Source organism: Ochotona curzoniae, unplaced genomic scaffold (assembly GCF_017591425.1).
Source record: "Ochotona curzoniae isolate NIBS_2020 unplaced genomic scaffold, NIBS_Ocur_1.0 scaffold_3223, whole genome shotgun sequence".
Classification (NCBI taxonomy): domain Eukaryota; kingdom Metazoa; phylum Chordata; class Mammalia; order Lagomorpha; family Ochotonidae; genus Ochotona; species Ochotona curzoniae.
The window spans coordinates 5,089,378-5,113,987 of NW_024467108.1; the positions used below are offsets into that span (position 1 = coordinate 5,089,378).

Below are 24,610 nucleotides of genomic sequence, written 5' to 3' on the forward strand. Positions count from 1 at the left end.
TGGATGAGGCTGAACTGGAGCGTGTTAGAGGGGGCCAGGGGCTTCCTGGTGAGGCAGCGTAGTCTTTGTAGGTTTGGTGAAGCCGTGGGCACGTCTTCTGCCTGGCTACCATGACTTGGGAAGTGAGGGGTGCGAGTTGGTTGCTTCTTTGAGGTCTCCCATGTGAATGCAAGGGTCCAAGCACCTGGATCATCCTTCACTACTTCCCCAGGTCCAAGTAGAGAGTTGGATTCAAAGTGGAGCAGTTAGGAAAATCTTGCACCCATACGGGATGCCAGCACTGCAAGTGGAGGCTTAATGCTTGATGCAAAAGGGTCAGATCCTGACACTTTTCAAAATACTATGCAGGAAAACTGTTTTTTCTAATAAGTGTTTGAGGACTGCTTGTTAATAACTGTGTCAGCTACTTGTGATCTTATAGCTGTGACATAGGACCTATCACTGTTAGTTCTTGGAGCTTTGTCACAAGTGAGTCATGGTGGGTGTCATTTCCAGGCAGCCAGGATCTGGACTGTCCTGTCACGGTCACTTGTGTGACAGCTGGGTAAGTTTGTAAAGCGGGGGCTCTGCCAGTGGGTGACTGTTCGAGGAGGCAAGGGGGAAGGCTGGCTGGGACACACAGGAGCTGCTGTGCGCCCACCACATGGGCTTTCCGGGAAACCCGTGCAAGTGGCTGAATGGTTGTGTGGCACACTCGTTAAAGAGACATAGGGGAAAATGTCAACACCAAACTAAAGGGAGCGGCAGCTGGTGCTTCTTGCATCGCCTGCCCTCCCCTCCCCCTCCCCCGCACCAGCCAGTGCAGCCGCTCCCTGCAGAGCGCCTCATCAAGCAAGGCGAGGCACTTCGCAAATCTCTAGGATTTTCCCTTGAAAACCACCCAAAACACTTCCCAGTCAGTCAGTACCAGCCTTTTAGAATCTGTGGTAAAAACAGAAACTTGTGGGGATAAATATGGAATCTGACCTTGCACAGCTGCATCAGCCACCAAGCGCGGTTCATTGCTTTGCTGACACTGCCATGAGCACATGGGTGCCAGCCGCCTGCCCAGCAGCTGGCCTCAGACAGCCAGAGCGGAAGGAGGCAGGGCTGCGGGTAGATGTCTGTCCTGTTGCCCACGCATTGGCAGCTGCCGCGTGGCATAAGCACCCAAATACAATTCTTGTTTTAAGGAGCTGAAGTATGGAAGGCCTACAACACAGAACGTGGAAATTTCTTTACAGATTCTAGATTTAGTGCATACCCTGCACCATCCTTAGACTTGTCACCAACTTTTGTGTTCCATGCAAATCTCCCAGGGGTGCGAGTGAGGGGCTTGTTAAAAATGCATACTCCTGGGCCTGGCGCAGTGGCCTAGCAGCTAAAATCCTCCCTTGATCACACCAGGATCCTATGTGGGCACCTGTTCTAATCCTGGCAGCCCTGCTTCCCACCCAGCTCCAATTGTGGCCTGGGAAAGCAGTCGAGGATGGCCCTAAGCCTTCGGACCCTGCACCCACATGGGAGACCTAGAGGAAGTTCCTGGTTCCTGGCTTTGATCAGTTGCAGTCACTTGGTAAGTGAATCATTGGATGGAAGATCTTCCTCTCTATCTCTCCTCCTCTCTGTATATCTAACTGTCTAATAAAAATGAATAAATCTTTTTTTTTTTAAAAAAAATGCAGACTCCTAGGCCCTATCCTCAAAGTCAGATTCTGGTGGCAGTAAGCTCTGCCTGGCCTCTGTTTGGGCATCAGAAGCAACACTGATCCCAAGGACACTATGAGCCCTCCTCCTCTGCCATACACACACATATATCAGGGCCAACCAATCACTCAGGAGCCCCAACATCTTGCCTGCTCTCTATATATGCACCCATGCCCGTTGCACAGCTCTGCCTTTACCAGGCTCTCACAGGAGCCTCACACCAGGGCCACTATCCCTCTGCTCAGGGATCAGAGTACTGTGGACAACCCTTGTGCCCCAGAACCCACTGGAACCTCTTGGACCAGTTTGTCCCAAGCCTGCTGAGCCCGCTTACCCTGTTGCCCATTCCTTCCAGGGAAAACCAAAGCAGAGGCCCCAGCTCACTTCTCCCTTCACTCCCACCTGCCACCCCATCAACTCTGGTGCGTCCCAGGTGGCCCCATGCAGCCTTCCTTTTGAAACCATCTGTCTCTTCAGTGATAGTTCTGCTGATCTGTGGTCCTTGCCATGCCTGAAAAATAATACAACCTACATTTCAAACAGCTAAACCATAAGCAACCAAGGACAAATGGCTATCAGATAAACTTAGTATCTTATTCATTATGAGTATTCAAAAATATGTGTTAGTTTGAGGTGCTAAGTGCTGTGGTGCGGCAGGTAAAACCACTTGCTATAGTGCTGGCATCCCATATGGTCACTGATTTGAGACCCAGCTGCTCTATTTCTGGTACAGCTCCTTGGTAATGTGCCTGGCAAAGCAGCCACAGATGGCCAGGTGCTTGGACCCCTATATGCATGTGAGAGACTTGCAGGAAGTTCCTGGCTTCTGGCTTTGGCCCTGACTGTTGCATCTGATTGTTTCAGCCAATTTGCGGAATGAAGCAGTGGATAGAAGCTCTCTCCCTCTCTGTAACCTGCCTTTAAAATAAACAGAATAAATCTTTAAAAAAAATTAATTTGAAAAGTTGATCAATGGTTTAAATTAGGCTTTTTGTCAGTTTGGGAGTTATAAATTTTTTGTAATTATTTTATTTTGACAATCTTTACATAGTTGATTAGTTCACAAAGGGTCAAGGACTACAGAAAAGTGCATGAGACCATTGTTTCCATATTATTATTATTGCTATTATTTTTTTTCTGTATCTGAGGTAAAGGGAAAGAAAAAGGGAGAAGCCCCACCCAGCCTCCCACCCATCCCAGGTCCCCGATGTGGGGCATGCTCCGAGGGAGTTAAAATTTTAACACAATTTTCATGTTGCTCCCAAACCCATGTTGTTTTTCTCAAGCAAAAGAGTAAAGTAAATGGTAGACCATGTGGAATGGCTGAGTTATCTAGTCCTTTAAAGGAAAAGGGTTTACTGACACTAAGTTGAAAATGACACAATTTCTGCTTTCTAGTTTGTCCTGACAGCAGACATACTGATTCACAAATAAACACTTCAAAAGGCAGAAACACACCCAATGAAATAAGTCCTATTTCTAGCACGTGGAGTGGACCAACTTAGCAGTGTCTGTGTGATGTGATGGGCTGTGAGACAGGCAAGCAGGCAAAACACAAAAATGGAAAGAGGTTTCTTGGTAACAGAGATGAGAGCACTGGGCTGTACGCGCCAAAAACCTCAGATTCAGTTCTCTACTCTGAAGCCCTGCTGAGTGCCACGGATAAATCACGAACTCAGTTATATGCCTCAGCTGTCACATCTGTAAAATGGAAGGACAGGATGGATTGCTTATGAAATACTACCTGGTTATTGGAGGTAAAAATTACCAGAAGGTCAAAATGACAGGTTTGAAATGGCACTGTTTCAGAAAAGAGAAGGGGGCCAGGGGCCCACAGCATTCAGCCTCATGTCAGGAATTAACAGTGGCAAAAACCAGAAAGCAAGTGGAGTAACAGGGGAGTCAGTACACACACACACACACACACACACACACACACACACACACACACACACACAGCCCTGTGCATGTGATAGAACAGCATTCCATTGTCCACATTATGCATGTGGCATCTATGCTGCCCTGGGAAACATTCAACACTACCACACTCAATAACTGCTGATTTGCTCGACACTCTGCTACGTTCCCTATGACCTCTAGCTGCTCTGCAGCTCTTGTAGTGTTTGTCATCATCCCCATGAAGTGTCCTGCTCCAGAGCTCACAATACTGGATGAAGTGATCAGAAAAAGATTCAGTTTAAACAGTGAACCCACCAGAGGAACATCTTGGTCCCCCTGGCAGCCAATGCCCATTTGCCTTCAAACGTGATTGGTTGCTCTGAAGACAAAGCACCAGTCACTGGGCTGTTTTTCCCCATGAAGTCCTCAACTGTTACCCAAAGTGCTCTGAACTAACAAGAAGGTCTCTGGTTACTGTGCCACTAAACCGCAGACAAATATTACCTACTCCAGCAGTGCACTTTCCAGTGTCAAAATGGCACTTTTGATCTTAAGGCTCTTTTCAAAAGTGACAGAACAATTTCCCATACCTTTCTGCTATTGGAAGCATTTTTCTCGTTATGTCTAAGCTGCTTAAATACACAGGACACACCCAATTCAGAAACCAATGAGGTTATTACAGTGGGTGCCACTGGTTGAAATGGTCCCATAGCATTCACACGGGAATATCCATGTGGGACCAGTTTGTTCCATTAGCTAAGACTGATCCAGAATATGAAAGCAAGTGCCATCTTGCTCCAAAGTTCATGATTTCTTCTTTCTCAAAGCAAAATGTCTAACTTGGAAGAACTTTTCAGAATGAAGAATACAGGATTGGAAATGCATAATTTCATAACTTCAACCTTAGGAAAAAAAGACAAACCAATACACAAATCAAAGCATCTGCTTATGAGTCGTGGGATTTAAAGTGATTTCTATTCTCACTGTACTTCCCATTGAAGGAGGAAGAGTTGGTGAGAAAGGAAAATATCAGAGAGATGAAGACAGAGAGACAGAGGCGGAGACTGGGACAAAAATTACTGCTCAGATTGCTACAAATGACACTCCTGAGCACAGCTGTGTAAACTCCTCGGGCTGGCTGGGGTGTCTCCTGTGTGCCCACACCCTGCTAGCGTGGCTGTGCTCACACCTCATTGCAGCAATCACAGCTGACTGCTTCCCGTGCTGCCCAATACACCACAGTCTATCTATTTCTGTTCCATTTTCCACTTGATTTCCACTTTCCCCTCTGGCTGGTGGCCTCAGAGTCCTCTTGGCAATATCCATGCTGGTTCCCATGGATACCCTCGACTCCCAGACAATCGGCTACTCCCGAGCAGATGGTTGCTGGCACTGGGTGGGGAACAGGCTGAGTGGACATCTGAGTTACACAGCATCCCATATCTTTCTGTTAGACTGCTCCTCAACACACACACAGACACACACTCACTCACATGCAATTTTCACTTACACCATGCTTTGTCTGGTATTCACAAGGAACTCATAGTCTTCAAATATCACAAATACTACAACAACTTTCTAACATTAGTAGAGTACCTACTATGTCCCAGACAATGCCCTATATACTTTGGACTATTGGTGCATATAAAAATAATCTCAGAAGCATATTTAAATTTTGGTTCTTGGGGCCATGCTGGGCATAGCAGGTAAAGCCATTGCCTAAAGTGCCATCATCCTTTATAGGCACAGGTTTGAGACCTGGCTGCTCCACTTCTGATCCAACTCCCTACTAATGGCCTGGAAAACTGGGAAAGCAGCAGATGGCCTAGGTACTTGAGATACTGCACCCATGAGTGAGAACAAGAAGCTCCTGGCTTCAGTCTGGCCCAGCCCTGGCTATTGTGGTCATCTGGGGAGTAAACCAGCAGATGGAAGATTCTCTCTCTCTCCTGTTTCTCCCGCTGTGTTACTCTGGTTTTCAAATATATCTTTTTAAAAAGTCAGTTATTGGGATTGGTATTAGGGAGAAATACTGGCATTCCAGATTGGAGAGACGGTTTAAGTCCTGGCTGCTCCACTTATGCTCCAGCTTCCTGCTAAGGTGTCTGGGACAATGACAGATGATGGCTCAAGCGCTTGGATTGCTTGTACCTGGGAGACTAGAATGGAGTTCCAGGATTCTGTTTGTGGCCTAACCCTAAACCTAGCTATTACAGCCATATGAGGAGTGAACAAGAAGATGAGAGTTCTCTCTTTCTCAACCTCTATCCCTCTGTCACTCTACCTTTCAAATAAATAAGTAAATAAATCTTAAAATTTTATTTTCAGTTCCTGGAGGAGGAAATTAAGGCTCATACACTTGAAGTAACTTAGCAGGGTCACATAAAGAGTAAAAGGGAAGGCTGGCAATGTAATTCCAAGATGCTTGGTTAATCTGCTGCACCGTGGTTACCGATCATTAGTTGTGATGACTGGCTAGCTTCCCTGGTGGTCCTCCCTTGCTCTTGCTCTTCAGAACTCTTCCTTCCTCCATCACCCAGCTCTAAAGATCTTCCTTACTAAGAAGTATTTATGCTTCTGCTGTGGCTTCAGCATCTCCCCTCCTCCTTCATCACCACCATCATTCACCTTCATGTTCATCAGCATAGCTCTCCCTAATCATGATTCTGGAGCCAAGACAGCAAATTAGAGAGTAAATTAGGGTTTTCCAGATGATGAACCTCACAGTCAAATCCCCAGGGCATGCCTCAGGAAGAACTCAACAAGAATCAATCAATGAATGTATGAACAAATGACTAAAGTAATACTTCCTGCCCAAATTCCTCCAACTAGACAGGGATTACAATGGCACTTATAAAGTATCATCACTTCACAAACGTTGTTTAGATTAGGACTCTTCTGACGTGCTTAAAAAAACAAACAAAGCAAAGAAACAAACAAAACCTCTCCAGAGAATGGTGGATGGTGGTATTGATCCGATGCCCAGTGGCTGGATCAAGTTGTTTTCCCACTCACAGCTGGGTTTACCTGACTCTGGAGAAACTCCGAGTTGGAGCTTTGAGGAGTTATCCGCTCTGCGTGATGGAGCCTTCTTCTGTGCTTCTTTAGAGTGCTGAATTCTGAGCATGCAGACGATCTCCTTGTGTGTCTTTTTTTTTTAAAGATTTATTTTTATTATTTTTCATTGGAAAGGCGGATATACAGAGAGGAGAGACAGAGAGGAAGATCTTCCGTCCGATGATTCACTCCCCAAGTGAGCGCAATGGCCGATACTATGCCGGTCCGAAGCCAGGAGCCTCTTCCGGGTCTCCCACAGGGTGCAGGTTCCAAAGCTTTGGGCCGTCCTCGACTGCTTTCCCGGGCCACAGGCAGGGAGCTGGAAGGGAAGTGGGGCTGCCGGGATTAGAACCGGCGCCCATATGGGATCCCGGGCGTGCAAGGCGAGGACCTTTAACCACTTGCGCCACCACGCCGGACCCTCCTTGTGTGTCTTTAAAAACCATTTATTTGGAGTTGGTGCAATGGTTTGGCTAACTGACTAATCCTCCTCCTGCCGGCTCTGACATTCCATAAGGGCACTGGTTCAGTTCATGTCCTGGTTGCTCTGCTTCCCATTCAGCTCCCTGCTTGTGGCCTGGGAAAGCTGTGGAGGATGATCTAAAGCCTTGGAATTCTGCGCTTGCATGGGAGATCCAGAGGAGGCTCCTGGCTTCGGATTAGCTCAGTTCTGGCCATTGTAATCATTTGGGGAGTGAACTATTTGGAGATGGCAGATCTTTGTATTTCCTTTTCTCTGTAAATCTGCCTTTCCAATAAAAATATACTTTTTTAAAAGGTAAAAAAAAAAAATCATTCCCTGTCTATTTTCCTAAAAGTTTTGTTCCAGCTCCCAGACAACACCTCACCTCACAAAATGGTCACAACAGCCAGCAATTGATACTATTTCACAGTGATGACTCCTGTGTCTTATATTCTTGATTGCTATGAAAGATGCCTAGTTCTCCCTTATATAGGAATACAAAGAGATTCTTTACATGGATCTCAACATCCTGCTGCTTTTCAGTTGTTAAGGAAGCAAAGGAGCAACTGTGTCATTTGGGTAGAGTAAACCATGTGCTGTACTAAGGCACAGTCAACCCCAGCATTGGCACACACTCTGTTCAGGCAATGATCTGCTACTTAAATAACAGAATCTGAAATTCTGTTTTCAATACCATAGAGCAGAGACTGGCAAACTATGGCCTTTGGAGCCACATCTAGCCCTCAACATGGTTTGATCATCAGTGAGTAAAAACAAATTTTTGAAAAATTCATTTATTATTTTAGAGCCAGAGAAAGAGGGAGACTTTTCCATCTGTTGGTCTACCTCCCAAATGACTGAAACAGGGCTGGGCCAGACCAAAGCCAGGAGCCAGGAACTCCATCCAGGTCACTCCCAGAGGTGACAGGATCTCATCTGCTTCTTCTGGGAACATTGATAGGAAGTTAGATTGGAAATGTTGTGGTTAAACTTCCAACTGGTCCTCTGATATGGGATGCTGTTTTCCCAAATGGTGACAGCATCCGCTGTATCACTATCTCTGCCCCCTAAGAATGGTTTTTGTAGATGAGCATTTGCAATTAATCCGATGAAAGAGAACACTAACTTTGAGCCTCAATTAAGCAAATGCTACTCCCTAAAAAAGAACTCATTCTTGGGCCTGTCGCAATCTCCTGGTGGTTAAATCCTCATAGTCTTCAAATATCGCGAATACTACAGCACTTGCTAACATAGTAGAGTACCTACTATGTCCAAGACAATCACCTATACATTTTGGACTATTGAAACCACTGGGATCCCATATGGGCACTGGTTGATTCACTTCCCATCCCGCTCCCTGCTTGTGGCCTGGGAAACCAGTAGAAGAAGACCCAAAGCCTTGGGATTCTGCACCTGCCTGGGAGACCTGAAAGAAGCTCTGGAGTCCTGGGTTTGGATGGGCTAAGCTTTGGCCATTGCAGCCACTTGGGGAGTGAATCAGCAGATGGAGCATCTTTGTCTTTTCTTCTCTCTGTATATCTGACTTTCCAATTAAAGGAAGAAAGAAAGAAAGATAGGAAGGAAGGAGGGAGGAAGGGAGGGAAGGAAGGAAGCGAAAGAAATCTAAAAAAAAAGAATGAAAAGATTACGAAAGATTGTAATCCTTAATTACTATTGTACGTTAAGTTTTGGAAATACAGTTTTGGGGAAATTGTTTTTCTCTTTTGTTATGTAATTACATGCATAACATCCTTAATTTTATGCCTTGGCCTACAAAGTCTAGGCTATTTATGATCTATGCCTTTACAGAAAGTTTGTCAACTACTATTTGAGACTAAAGTTATCTTGCCAGTTTTGTCTCCCGCCATGCCATTTCTCACACTTTGAGCACCCATTATAGTGGAAAATCTGTAGTTCCCCATATGCATGTCTAGCTCTCATGCTTCAGCTGTCCCCTTTCCAGGAATGTGCTATCTCCCTGCCTGCCTGTTTTGTCTACTTAAGTCAGATTGGTCCTGTAAGTTCCAGCTCAGATGCCATTTCTCTTTTGAAGTACCCCTTGACCTTTCAAGTCAGAATTAATAATGTCCTTATGCTCAAAAAGCAGTGACAGCCAATCGATGGCTATCCTCTTGTCTAGACGGCAAGTGTCCCCCAGGACATGAAGCTGCACAGATGCAGCAGATTGAGCAGCATCTGCTTGCTGGGGTGGAGAACACCCAGCCCACAGGCCATGTAAGACCTCTGAAATCATTTTGTCTGGCTCTGCCAAGGCAACCATAGGCAGGACTTGAAATCCAATCAATAACAGGCCAATTTTTAAGTTGATAATTTTATGTGGATTGCAAATGATATTATAAATATCCAAATGGCCATCGAAGGTTCTCCATCCATGTGCAATGCATGAATAACTGACTCACTGATAAGAAATGAGGAGTAACTGGTGCAAGGCTAGCCTGTTGGCAAAGCTGCTGTTGGAAGGAAAACCTAAGATCTAAACCAATTGTCTGGGTTTTACTTTTTTTCTTTTTTTACTTTTTAAAAAAGTTTCTTTTATTTATTTTCTTTGATTTATGTATTTTACTTGACAGAATCACAGAAAAAAAGAAAGAACCAGAGAGATCTTACATCTGCTGGTTAACTCCCCAAAATGGCCAAAACAGCCAAAGCCAGAAGCCAGGAGCCAGAGTTTCTCACGTGGTTGCAGAGGCTCAAGGACTTGGATTCATCCTCTACTGCTCTCCCAAGCCTTTAGTAGGGAGATGGATCAAAAGTGGAGCAGCTGGGATACAAACTGGCGCCCATATTGGATGCTGGCTGCACAAGTGGAGGATTGGTTTGCTATGTTCCCAAGCTTAAACCTTGCCAGGGCCTATCTGTAGTTTAAGTACATGCATTATCTCCTTCTGCAGACTCTTGCTAGCACTTACATTGAATCCTCATAGCTCACAACCCATCTTTGCATGCTCTTAAGATGCTAAATTGAATTTGGGATAAAATATTAAGTCTATTGCACAATTATTATGGAATTAGAATCAATACATCCAGCCTAATTCCCTGGTTTTATAATATAAGCCTCTTTCACCATGGACTAAAATCCCTAAAGCAGAAGAAGGATTTAGAAAGAGGGGAGAAGGAGAGGAAATTGTGAACAAAATCTGGCAATAGTTAAGTGGGGGGCTTGTGAGAGCCCAGCTTAGACGTGATATAGCCAGAGCACCTGCTTGATGATTTTGTTGTGCACCAGGACTGAGAAGACCCAGGAAAAGTATCAGATATGTGCAGGAAAAAGCGGCCATAAATGCTGGATGTATCAGATAGGTCTTATCCTGGATGACTTTGACTGCAGGACAAGGTGCCTAGGATGTGCCAAGGAGAAGGGGATCCCAGTCATTTAAGATTAAGACCAAGAGTGATGAGTCTACTCACCTCATGCATGGTGGGCACAAGGATGGGTGGCAGAGGGTGCTATGGGTTTAGCAGGTGGAGTGCCAGAAAAGCAACACAAAGGCTGAGGTTTATGGCAGCAATCCCGTGAACAAGGTGTTGAACTGGGATGACTTGGGAGGATGTGGTGGGGCCTAGGCTGAACAAGAAAGACACTGCTGTGGTCTGGAGTGCAAAAAACATTCCTCAGTTGTTTTGGCCATTTGATGGGTTATGTGCCCTCAGTCTATAAAGATAGAAATATTTACCTTAAAAAGCTATTAAGAGTCTAAATAAAAAATCATGTTAAAACAATTGGCACACAGTAAGCATTCAGCAAATGAGGAGAAAAATCAATTACGCTTCTGTTCTAATATTCTGCTCTTTTGCACTCTGCCATGGTCTAATTTCCCCCTAGTTATTGTGGTCTAAGGATGAGCAATCCTCAAGGGCCAAGAAGCTTGCAAGCATGCACTCTACAAGATGCTGAAATGTGAATTGTTTGAAGTCCCTGCTTGAAATGGGCAGGCATCGGAAGAGGCAGCACTGTTTCAGGAGGCCCTGTGGATTTTGTGGTTTGAGCCCTGGGCACAAATTGTTTACCAGAGAGATTACACCAAGTGTGGTCTTGAAAAAGCTTCTTCCTTCATTCAGCTTAATTCAGTCAATCACATAGGGTAGGCATCCTGACGGCACTTGGCGGGGGGATTAGGGAGATACATCATATATCAGAGTGCCTGGGTTGAAGTCTTGGCTCCACTTCCAATTCCAGCTTCCTGTTGATGCACAGTCTGGGAAGCAGCAGGTGGTGGCTCAAATAGGTGAGTCCTTGCCACCCTCTCTGGGAGGCCCAGATTGAATTCACGGATTCCCCCTTTGGCCTGGCCATGTGGGCATTTGGGGAGTGAAACAGCAGAGGTGAGAGCTCTGTCTCTTTGTCAAATAAATAAAACATTCAACATCAATCAATTACACACTAACACAGGATTACACTAGAAGAAGGAGGGTTACTGAAGAGTACCAGATTTTAGCAGACATCAGACGGAGGGGTGAGTAACCCATTGTTTAATACGTAAGACCAGTGGCAGTAGAGGTGAGAGGCTGGGAGAAGGCTGAGGTGGCAGCATGTTCTCATTCTCAGATGGGGAACAAAGTGCAGGCATCACCAGCCCATTCTTCATGAACTCTTCTCCCATCCCTGCCCGAGGTGGTGGTGCTGGCTGGGCTCTGGCCTCAGCATTCACTCCTTCTTACTCTCTATCCCATACCTACTCTAACATCTATGGGTTCGATTCTTGCCACAGGTTGTTGTGATCAGAGCTTTCTCTTCTGTCTTGTTCTTTCTCCTTGGCATCAAACTACATCTCTATCTAGTTAGTTGGTACTTTTTTTTTTTAACTTTTGTTGAGGTGTAATATATGAAGTCCACATGTTTTAATTGTTCATACATAGCCTCCGCCTAGATCGAGATATGGAAAACTTCCGATACCTCAGGAGGTTCCTTGTACTTCTTCTCAGTCAATTACCAATCTATAACTCCAGAGATAGTCACCATTCTAACTTTAATCATCATCAACTACTTTTGACTTCAAATAAGTGGAGTCATTTAGTAAGTGCACTTGCATCGGTCTCCCTTCACTCATCATTGTCTGTGAGATCTGCCAATCTTTTTTAGGGTTGTAGCACTTTGCTCTATAAAAATGGTTCTCAGTTGGGAGCAATTTTATTCCCCAACAGGGGCCTTTGGGCAGGGGAGAAAGATAGGAATGTCTGGAGACACTTTTGCCTGACACAATCAGGACAAGGATGGAAGGGAAATGTTGGCAGAGTGGGTAGAGGCCAGGGATGCTGCTAAACATAATGCACAGAGAGCCCCTTACAGCAAAGAACGATCTGTCCCTGGTTGAGCAGTTAGTCTTCCAATTAAGATGCCTGCATCAGAGTGCCTGGGTTCAAGTCCTGGCTCTGCTGCATATTCCAGCTTTTGCAGTGTAGACCCCAGGATACAGCAGATAAAGACTTTAGATCCCTACCATCCACCTATCTGATTTGAGTTCTTGGCTCCCAGCTTTAGCTCAGCCTAGACCCAGTCCTCACAGGCATTTGGGAATAGAAACTCCCTATCTTTCTCTTATTTATGTTTCTACCTCTTAAATAACTCACGTAAAAAATAATTATCTGGTCCAAAATGTTAATAATGACATTCAGAAATCCTTCTTTAACAAAAATCAATAACCACAAACTAAAATGTATAAACTACAGAAATGCATGGTCTTAATTTTAGAATTCAAGCATTTCAATCCTGTTAGAGGCTACCTGCCTCTAAGAGGCACATGGGTTCTCTTCCATTTTCAAATGCAGCAACTGTCAGTCTGACATTGACTCTTTCTCTTTCACTTACAAGGACTCTGGTGATTACATTGGACTATCTGTATAACCCCAGACTATTCTCCCCTCTCAAGATTATTAGCCAAATAACGCCTACAACCGCTTCTGCCATTTAAGAGAAAATATACACGGGTCCCGGGAATTAGGGTGTGGCTCTGTTTGGATGTGATGTTTTCTGTCTACCACATCTTGCTATACATTATTCAGCTGTGTGAACACACCATAATTTATGTAATCCTATTGTGCCTGGTTGTTGGAGCTGTTTTAGTTTTCACTTATTATTAAACAACATGACTACAAACATTCTTGTTCCAATTTGCACACATTTTCTAGGTATACACTGGGCCATATGATAAGCACATATTTAATTTGAACAGATAATACCTGAAATGACTTACACTCTTACCAGAAGTGTATTTCCATTTCCAGTCTGTACTGAATGTCTCCACATAGACCTCCTAGGATAATTCAAACTTGTAGAACTATTTAACCTCGCTCAGTGCATTATCCTCCCAGACATCTGAAGCTTAAAACCTGGAACACATCCTAAGCTCTCGGCTCCCAGTGTTTGCCTGCCTTCAGCGATCCCCTGCAGTATCTTATTCTGTACCATCAGTTCTTGTTTGCTTTGCTCTGTGCTGGTGGTCTATCATCTCACACCTGGACTACACCTTCCTACAAGCACTTGATGTTTCCATCCTAATCCCTCCCACCCATTCTTCTCACTGCCCTCAAGGTCACCTTCCTTAAACACAAAACCTAGAGTCCAGCACAGTAGCCTAAAGGCTAAAGTCCTCCCCTTGCACACGCTGGGATCCCATTCGGGTGTCATTTATAATCCCCACGGCCCTGCTTCCCATCCAGCTCCTTGCTTGTGGCCTGGGAAAGCAGTCAAGGATGGCCCAAAGCCTTGGGACCCTGCATTACCATGGGAGACCCGAAATGGCTCCAGGCTCCTGGCTTCAGATCAGCTCAGCTCTGGCTGTTTCAGCTGCTTGGGGAGTGAATCAACAGACAGAAGATCTTCCTCTCTGTCTCTCCTCCTCTCTCTCTGACTTTCCACTAAAAATCAATAAATCTTAAAAAAAGAAAAGGAAAAAAAAAAAGCCTACTCCTGATTCTTACCTTTACTCTCATGATAAAGGAGCTAGTCCCAGCCAATCTCTCTGACCTACCCCTCATCATTCCAGCTGTATGCAGTGATATCTCTAGGTTCCACCTCCACAGAGCTGCTTACAATTTCTCTTCCTCCACTTTGATTCAACTTGATCCCTTCTCTATATTTTGCTCACCTGTCTTCCAACACTTGGCCTGCCAGCCATGCTTCTTCCTGAATCCTTTCGATATGGCCCTGTAATCAAGCAGACTTAGCCCTTCTGTCTCCTGTGGCCCACTGTGCCCTCCAAATACTTTTTGTGGGTACACCTATATCATTTCAGTACATTTGTTCCTATCTAATAGACATATAGTATTTGAGAAAAAGCACCACCTTGTCATCTCAGGACTCAGACTGAAACTGAGTTAGACAGTACAAATGAATATGACACACAGAACGTGCCTACTAGACAGAGTCTGTGCTTACAATGGTTCTGTAACCTAAAGGCAGACAAGAGGCTTTCGGGGTCCTAAACTCTACCAGGGACCTAACAGTTCTACCCTTGCTGGGCAACAGCTAGATGATCAGAAAAACGCTTGTGACATTTCTAGCCCTCTGCCAAGTGCATCGTAGGTAACCGGGTGGCTACTGCGACTGTTTCTAAGCTTGAGATGAACATCTCCTGTGAACACCAACAGAGTTCCTAATTTGCTGGTTTAGGTCCATCTTGAAATGATCTTCTACTGGCAGAGAATTAGAGGTCCACCCTGTCTGCAGTTATATGATGAACACAAGCTGTAAATGTGTATGGGACCTGGAGTGGAGTTGTAGTGATTGCAGATTTGGGAGTATCAGTGTTTTTTCTTTCTTTCTCAATTCACATATGCACTTGATACAATTTTTCTCTAAGAAAAGAACCAAAATGAGTTGTGTTTATCCTGTCTGTGTTAATGTTAATCAACGTTATTCTCTCTAAAGGTAACTGGTTGACCACACAGGGCCAGCCAATGAGCTAACAAAATGTCCTGCCGGGGGTAGGTAGTCAGTAGAAGTTTCCAAATGGGAATAGAGCATTTCATGTGGTTTTTATGACAAGTCTTGCCTGGTTCCCTTCCTTCCCACCCCCATCACTCCTTCTGCATTTTCTCGTGGATATCCCTTCTGTAGTCAGGCATCCCCCAAACTTCTGTCTCCAAAAGACTCCATTCTCTGAGAGCTAATTTTCTCTACTCCCCCTCCAGGCATGGTTTTTACCTCCTCTCATACTCCTAAACAGCACAACAGCTGATAGTTTCCAATCCTGTGTTTAATCAAGGCTCCCTAAGTTTCAGATCCCTTTCCTTATCTGACCCTTGAACACTTCATCAGGTGTCCTATAGATAATGCAAATCCTACACACTAAATAGTAAGCCTAGCTTCCACTCCTGATCTGTTTTTCTGCTCTGTAGTCCTTGTTCCAGTCCCTAGAACCACTACCAGTTATCCAGACTATGAGACTGGATATATGAGTCACCTACATCACATGTTCTTTCTTGCATCTCTGTTGTTTTGGGGCTAGTGTTGTGATTTAGTGGGTAAAGCCATCACCAAGATGTCAGCATCCCATATGGGCACCTCCACTTCCAACCCAGCTCCCTGCTAATGGTCTAGGAAGGCAGAGGATGGCCCAAATATTTGGTTCTCTCCATCCACGTGAGAGACCTGGATGAAGCTCATGGCTTGGCTCAGCCATGGCTTTGTGGCCATCTGGGGAGTAAAACAATGGATTGGTCTCTCTGTCTCTCCCTCTCTGTGACTCTGATACTCAAAATAAATAAATTTTGGGGGGGTGGGGGAAGCAGTTGCTTTCCACCTATCCCACTTACAAATGTCCATCCATAGCCCTGTTGAGGACTTCTGAAATCTGTTTTCAAAAAAGATTTTTATTTTATTTTATTTAAAAGGCAGAGTTACAGATTGAGGGAGGAAGATACACACAGAGAGAGAATATCTCCCATCTGCTCATTCATTCCTCCAACAGCTCATCCTAGAGCCAGGAGCTTCTGCCTTGTCTCCCATGTGGGTGTAAAAACCCATGTAACTGGCTCACTTCCCACTGTTTTTCCAGGTGCTCTTGCAAGGTGCTGGATTGGAAGTGGAATAGGTGGGACATGAACTGATGCCCATATGGGATGCCAGCACTGCAGGCAGTAGCTTCACTTGCTACACCATAGCACTGGCCTCATCTGCAGTCTTCCAACAGCCACCTTACCAGCCTCTCTTCTTCCTCCTTCTCCAGGCCAGCAAGCCAACAGGGACTTTATTAAATCTAAATCAACATTGTTCTTCTGCTGGTACTTACACAGTGTCAGAAATTATCTTAGCAAATCCAAACTCCTTGGAGAGGTAAGGCTGCTTGTAAGCTGGCCTGCCCTATCTCTCAGGGAAAGGAGATAGTAAAAAACAAACAAATAAAAACAGAAAGAGACAAGATGCAAACTAATATTAGTTATGAAAAGGGAAAGTAATTATAGTTAAGGAGAAAGGATTTTTAATTCACAAGATACTGCAACAGTTTGTTTGATGTCAACAAACTGAAAAATTAGAATATGAAAATCTCTAGAGAAATATCAGTTGACTCAGGAAAAAACTAGAAGCCTGAAAAAAGGAATCATTATTTAATATTTTAAATTGGTAGCTTTTAAAAACTTTATCAAAAAGACACAAGGCCCAGAAAGCTTTATAGAATTTTCACAGATATTTAAGAGCAGCCCTTGTGTAAATTATTCCAAACAGTTGAAAAGGAGGGGAATCCATCTAATTTTGTAGAACCTTGATCCTAATATTATACAAGGTAACATAAAAAAGGAAAAAACTGTGGACCAATTTCACTTCTATGTATGTGTATATAAACATTAAAAAATAGCAAATCAGATTCAGCTGAGTAAAATAGTTTTACCTTATCAAGATATAACCCAAGAGCGTAAAGATGATTCAATATTGAGGGAAAAAAACCCTATTGACATGTTAAAAAAGAAAAATCCTTTTAGTTGATGTAGAAAACTGTTCAATAAAATTCAATATCCATCCACATTTTTAAATATTCCTGGAGGGGCTGGCCCTGTGACATGGAAAGTTAAGCCTTCTGTGTGTGCTACCAGCATCCCATATGGTGCCAATTCGTGTCCTGGCTGCTCCACTTTCAATCCAGCTCCCTGCTCATGGCCTGGGAAAGCAGAGGATGCCACCCAAGTCCTGGGGACACTGCACCCACATGGGAGACCCAGAAGAAGCTCTGTTTCCTGGTGAGCTCAGCTCTGGCCATTTGGGAAGTAAAGCAGCAGAAGAAAGATCTCACTCACTCTCTCTCCCTCCTTCTCTCAGGAATCCTACCTTTCAAATAAAAAACAAACTCATGTCCTGGAACAAAGACATCTGTTATCATCTACCTTCTGAAACCAATGCAGCAACACAATAAAAACACAACATTAGAAAGGAAAAAGCCACCTGCTCTTTGCAAGCCTGCAGTCTAGCTGATTAGAGGATGTGGTAAATTGAATGCAAAAATTACATGTGAAAGTAAAGCAGAAAATTATAATGAATTCATCACAACAGGAACAATAGTTAAAAGAACTTAGAAAATAATAATGCAGTGTGACATTAGCATAGACTAATGGAATTTAATGGGGGATCTAGAAATAATATCCAAGGTTACCTATGTGATATATCTTATGTGATAGAGGAGATAGCATAAATAAGTGAGGAAAAGTTACATTTTTAAAAAGGGCACTGGGATAAATGATTTCCTATATGGCAGGAAAATTCAATTCTCAACCTCATTCTGTACATAAATATAAAATGCACCTAATAAATTAACACAGGTAAAAACAGAAAAAAAACATAAAACTTAAAACCATATACATATATATAAAAATTTGATTAGGTATGTATGCCTTTTGTGGAGAAAGTCACAAAGGGTAAATGGAGAACTCAACAGAAGACTTAAATAATACATGTCAAGCTTTATCATGTCTCTATGTGGGAAATCTCAAAACCTTAAGGATGGTTAATCTGTGTGAGGTGTGGGGTTCCCCACCTGCAGTTTTATGCTCTGTCAGATGCCACCCCTTAGATTTCATTTTTTAAAAAGTAAACTCTTAATTCCAGAAAAATTACAAGTTCACTAAACAAAAAGTTTAAAGTAGTACAATTCCCGTATACCTTATACCCAGCTTCCCTTATTAACACTAGAGTGATATGTCAAACTAATGAACCACACCCACGCCCCTTCCTCCTGCCTTCTTTATTTCAAACTCCCTCTACCCCTTCACCCTTCCCACCCTCTAGTAATCACAATTTTGTGTTCAGATTAAGGTTTTATTTTCAGCTATCACATAGGAGGCAGAACATGCAGTATTTTTCTTTCTGTGCCTGGCTTATTTCATGCAACATGATCTGATGTCCTTCAGTTCCATCCATTTGGCTGCAAATGACAGGATTTCTTTCTTTTTTATGGCTGAATAGTATTCCATTGTGTATATCAGCCACATTTTCTTTATCCATTCATCTGTTGATAGACAGCATTGGTTGATTCCACATCTCGGCTATCGTCAACAGTGCTGCAATAAACATAAGTGGAGCAGGTATCTCTTTAATACAATGATTTCATGTCTTGGTTACATGCCCAGTAGTGGGTAGGTGTTGCTTTAAACTTACTGAATCAGCATGTCTGAGAATGTGACCCAGGAATCTGCATTTTTGAAAGCTCTCCAGAGAAAATGTGTGTTTCAGATTTGGAGGCCTTGCCTTAAGAAGTAAGCAGTAAGCTGAGTTGCACATTAGAATCACTTGAGATGACTGTAGAAAATTCAGATGTCTAGGTCATACCACAGGCCAGTTAGAGAGACCCTATGTGTGAGCATTTTAAAAGGTTTCTGGTAATTTCAATGTGCAGCTGAGGCTGAGGCCCACCGTTCTAGACAAAGGCACACTTCAACTCGATTTCTCCATCTGAACATTTACTTCTAGTGTTGACTTGCAAGGAATTGGACTTTATCTTGATTGATGAAGAAACAATTCCTTATATAAGGATCGCCACTGATTCATTTGGTATCCCAGCATCCTGTCTGGTATGTACAAGGGCTTGGTGGCCATTTTCTAAAATAAATTCAACTAAAGGATACTGAAGGAAATGAATCAGTATACAGATGAGTAAAATTCTCACAAAGCCCTAAAAATTCCGCTGACCAGTGAGTCTGTGCAATAATAACTAGGTACAGTGTTAGGCTGAAAGAAGTGCAGAAATGAACAAAATACAATTCTTCTCTCAAGTGCTCATGATCTGGGGAGGGAGGCAGCTGCAGACAAAAGCATTTTACAGCTAAGCAGACATTGATAAGTATTCACAAAGAAAAAGCAGAATAGGAGAAAAAAATAATTCTGAATAGTAGAACCTAGGAAGCCATCACATAACATGGAGTGTCCAAGATTAGCCTTGATGTATTGCTGGGATTCACTAGGGGGAATTAGGGACGTTTCCACACAACAGAAGGTCGGTCACAAGGGCTTTTCTTTAACCTTCACGCCAGGCTGTAGGACAAACACCAAAGGCACCCTTTCCTTCTGTCTGCCTGGTTATTGCTCTCATTTTTCAAGAGTTTTCCTCTGCTTTATTAATTCTGCCTCATAATGTCTCTGCTGGTTTTGTCTAGGGAAAGTTTCTCATTAACATTTCTATAGGAAGCACCTGCTACCCCATCTATCCCTATTAACTGATGGCCAGGGCAATGGGGTTGACTGGGAGGGAAATTTTAATCCCCTCTGTGACTCATCTATTTTCTAATTGAGAATGCCAGGTCTAAAGTCATAAATGGCTTCCCAGTAAAAGCCATCCTTAACATTAAAAATGATAATAGAGACATACATCAACTGTATCATATCATCTATGTAAAATTGAATGCAGTAAAATCAACTTCATGACTATGAATAATTACAGATGTTAAGAATATGTATAAATGGCTTATGAATTAGCTGAAGGATATAATATTCTATACTGCTTCTGTATTGTGAGAAAAAAACTATTAACATCTGTTTCTGAATATTGCAAGTATATGTCACATTATCATGTATTAAACTGATGAATTATGTGTCCTTTTTAAACAAACTGCGCACGTTGATGTTATGTGACAGATGTCACTTGTAAAGCCCATGAGATGGGCCAGTCATCAAGGTTGTAAACACCATGATTTATCTGGACTGACAGAATAAAAGGTTGTGTAAATCAAATTGTCGTTGAAATGGAGCCTTGGGTAAGGCCTATCAACCACGGACATGGGGCATAAATAAACGCAGGAAATATCCAGAAAGCCAACAAAGAGAAGAATGCAAGACAATAGGAAGGAAAAGCAAGGTGATTTCTACAACTTTCAAGCATTTTTTTTTTCTTTACAGTGTATTTAACTTAATGGGCATCTTATTTCTTCATAGCTACTCCACCCAAAGTACATTTCTGTAATATTAATTTCTTTTCTGCAACAAGAAAATAATGTTAAAGTTCACATCAAATTTGCCGTGCACTTAAATTGTCCATTAAAGAAACTGACGTCTCTTAGCAACACCCATCATTCTGATTCTTCAGTAATGTGTAATCACATTTTACACAAGACCACATGCACAATTTTTTTTTTTAGATGTGCAAAGACTTTTTTTTTCCTTGACTGGCTGATAGAATTCTGATAGTAGCTAACCATCATCATTCTTATCATAGCACAGGTTTCCCCCACCTGACCTAATCATTTCCAGTGTGTGTGTAACATGAAGCACCACATGCTTACTGAAAACTCCAGGTGTTATTTCAGGAGAAAAGGCTCTTTAGAGCAAAGGGACAAGCCCTGGCCTGGAACAAGACGCATCTGAAGGGTGTGGTCACTGCCTGACTGTCAGGCCCATCCTCAACAAAGCAAGTGCTGTCGATGCCAGAGACAGCAGCTGAGGAGGATGACCCAAGCAGGTGTGTGAATCTGGGTGGGGTCTCTTTCCGCTGGCGCTGACTACATGAAAGTGAGGAGGGACAGCCCCTCTGCTCTCTGCCCTGCGGTGGAATGGAACCAGGAACATGAAGAGGCCTGGACAGGAATCTGTCATTTGGGAACAGCCTTAGGATTCTCAGGAAATGAAGCAAAGCCATAGCAGAGACAGAGAACTACATCTTGGCTTTGTTTTTTTAATGCCCTTTGTTTGTTTGCTTCCTTTTTCTTTTGGTTTTTAGCAGAGCAAAAATATAGGAAAAATTCTATCTCTTCATGGCCTTTCAAAGAAAGGGCTATGTAGCTTTGTGTGACCCAGAGCTTATAAAAGGAAATAGCAGACTCCTGGGGGGGAGCAGAGAGGCTGTGAAAACAGTGAACCGAGAGAGAGAGAGAGAGAGACAGAGAGACAGAGGCCGGTGGGAGAGGTCATCCAGGAGGGTGGGAAGGGCTGGGGTGGCGGGGGCGATGGTGGGCGTCAGACTGTCTAAACAGAAGATGTCTGAAGATGCCAGTCTTTCCTAGCAGACAGGAAGGGGTGCTGGTCACAGTCACCGGAGGACATCACTGTGGCATGAGGCCACACAGAGGGCCTTGACAGACAACACCCACTGCGCAGTCCTTCCCACCCTGCTCCTGCAGGGAGAGGGCAGCCAACGGCTGTGGCTTCCATGAGGGATTTTGCACACCACATTGTGAATACCTACACCTCAATTACTCACCGTGCTTACGTGCTTCCCAGACGCCCAACCCCAGCCCATGGTGACCTGCTAGCTAACTGCTGTCAGAGGGAAACTTCACAGTGAAACAGAGAGCCAGCCAGCCAGCCAAACATTGAATTGGATACAGAGCGAGAGAGCAGATCAAAAGGAGTCAGGCTGCAGCAGAGGGAGAATTCTAGGAGGAATGGGGGAAGGGGGTGTCATGCTTCATTTACAAATCCACATGGAGAACATGAATTGGTGGGGAGAGATGAGAGTTTTCAGTAGGGTGGGGGGCAGGGCTGGAGTCATCCCGGAAGTGGAAATGACAATAATGAGGACATCGTGGAGAAGGTAGGAACGGAAACAAGTCCACTTACAAGAGCAGCGACTCGCTTCACCCTCACTGTGTCCAGAACAGCGCCTGGCTTACAACAGGCTATATCCTCTAGCAATCCAGCATTGAGTAAGAAATCAATAAATGAGTGATCAATCCTAAGAGATAGCTATTCTTAAGTACATCTCACAAAATTAGAACCGAGGCCCAGAAAGGTTAAGAAACTTGCCCCAGCGTGTCGCAGCTGTGGAGAAGTGCCCGTGTGGGAGAGGGGTGACGTGTAAAAGGCTCAGAAGAATTAAAGTGGGCAGAGAGGAGAGGGGCGGCAGGGGACTTGGAAAGAATCCTTCTAGAAGGACAAGGACCCTAGGGCGGGCGGGAGGCAGCAAGGCGAGGCAGCCAACCGCGGAGACAGCTGAGGGCAGCATCCTGGGGAGCGGGGTGGGGCAGAGCCCAGAGCTTGGCGTGTGAAGAAATGGCGCGATGGGAAGCCGGGGCAGGGTGGGGAAGGCGTGGCCAAGGCGGGCAGGGCAGGCGCCGGGACGGCTGGGAGGGGAAACGCTAACGGATGGCGATGGCGGGAACGCGCCCTAGGCAGTTTTTGGGAGAGGGAAGGAGCGGCCCCACCGCGGGGCTGCTGCGCCGGCTCACCTGTAGGAGCTGCTCACGGCACTGGTCACCTCCTCGCGGATTTGCCGGTTGAGGGCGTCCGCAGCCGCGCGCCCCTTGCCACCCTCCGGGCCTCCGGCCTGGGCAGCGGGCACCGGCGTCTGCTCCGGCCCCAGCCCCTCGGCGCGGCGCACCATCCAGGCGGGCCCGGCCTTGCGGCGGGTGTCGCGCTCATCCGCACCCGACGCCTTGCCGGCCGCGGGGCGCCCTTCTTCGGCTGGAGCTTGGGCCTGGACAGTGGGCACCGGCGTCTGCTCCGGCCCCAGCCCCTCGGCCCGGGTCACCATCCAGGCGGGCCCGGCCTTGCGGCGGGTGTCGCGCTCGTCAGCACCCGACGCCTTGCCGGCCGCGGGGCGCCCCTCTTCGGTGTCAGCCTGGGCGGCGGGCGGCCCCGTCTGCTCTTGCCCGTGGCCCTCGGTGCGCCGCACCATCCAGGCGGGCCCGGCCTTGCGGCGCGTGTCGTATTCGTCAGCACCCGACGCCTTTCCGGCCGCGGGGCGACCAGCTCCGGCCTGGGCTGGGGGCGCCGACATCTGCTCCGGCCCGTGGCCCTCGGTGCGCCGCACCATCCAGGCGGGCCCGGCCTTGCGGCGCGTGTCGTGCTCGTCAGCACCCGACGCCTTGCCGGCCGCCGGGCGCCCCGCGCCGCCAGGGGCCTCCTGTTCCCGGGCGTCGGCAGCAGCCTGCATGGGCCAGCGCTCCTGGCTCTGAGGCCGGCGTTTGGGCGCCCCGAGAATAGGCGCCGGAGCCTGCGAGGACGTGGGGATCTGCATGGGCTTGGGGATCCACGGGTGGTCTCCGCGGCGCGGCAGCGGCCAGGCCCGGAAGTCCTTCTGGTACTGAGTCTCGCGCTCGAAGGGCGCGTCGGACGGCTGGTACTCGCTGCGCGGCCGGCAGCTAGGTTCTGGCCGCTGCACTTTCCAGGCGCGGTAGTCCTGACGCATCACAGAGTCCGCGGGCCCGGCGCTGGAGGTGGAGCCAGAGCCGGGGCCGAGACCCGACCCGCCCCGGCCGGGGGCGGCGGCCGCTTCGCGTTCACCACCAGGCCCTGGCGCCGGTCCTGTTGCCCGGGCAACTGCATCCAACTCTCCCTGGGCGGGCTGCGTCTCTATGGCGACCGCGCGCGCCGAGGGGGGCTGCGCCGGCTGCAGTTGCGGCGGTGGCAACTGCTGAGGGGCGCCCGGGTGCTCCGTGGCCTCGGAGTATTTGGTGAACACCAGAGGCACGGCGATGTCTGCCTTGTCTAGCTGGTTCCAGAAGCGGGCGATGCAGCAGGCCCGCGTGATGCACGGCCACGCCATGATGCCGACTGCAAAGCTGGCCGCTTGCTCGTCTCACTGTGGTTCTGAAGCGAGGCTCGAACCCTTCAGCCCCCGACCCCGACCGGCCAAGGTGGCTCCCTCCCGATTTATCTCCCCACCGCTCCGATCGGCAGGAGCGACTTTGCCTTCCTCCCTCAGAGAGCACCCTGGGAGCGTGAGAAAGAGTTCCTGCTGAAATAAAGTCTGAAAAGACCCTCTGTTACCGGCTGCGGACGCTTCGGGAGCGCAGTCTGCCGCGGCGCCGGAGGCTGGGAGTCCCGGAGTGCCCTGCTGGGGCGTCTTGGGGCGCGCCCCTCCCTGCGGCTGCGGCGGCGCAGACCCCGGCCAAGCCAGGCGATGCGAGGGAAGGTGGCTGCAGGATTAAGCCATGGCGTAGATGAAGAGCTGGAGAGGCGAGGTTCTGCTTTGCAGTCGGTGTTCAGTCGCAGCCGGACCCCCAGCTGGGTTTGGTGGGAAGTAGGTGCGATCAGCTCCCACAGAGACCCAGCACGGCCACCTCGGCCGCTGTCCCCGACGATGCTGCAGCCGCTGTCGCCGCCGCCTGTGCTGCAGAAAAGCGGCC

General features: G+C 46.3%; 1 protein-coding gene across 2 annotated transcripts in view; it reads right to left on the bottom strand.

The window, feature by feature from the left end:
• Positions 1-24,027, bottom strand: part of LOC121145348 (microtubule-associated protein 6-like) — a 53,649-nt gene extending 29,622 nt beyond the window's left edge. Inside the window, exons 1-2 of one of the 2 annotated variants that reach the window (XM_040964103.1) lie at positions 23,347-24,027; positions 22,709-22,914 (exon numbers count right to left, since the gene is read on the bottom strand). In XM_040964103.1, the coding sequence (XP_040820037.1) occupies positions 22,709-22,914; positions 23,347-24,027 (887 nt within the window). Of the gene's footprint in view, positions 1-22,708 lie in introns of both variants that reach the window. The other variant, XM_040964102.1, reaches the window with a different exon arrangement.
• Between the last annotated feature and the right edge of the window lie 583 nt (positions 24,028-24,610).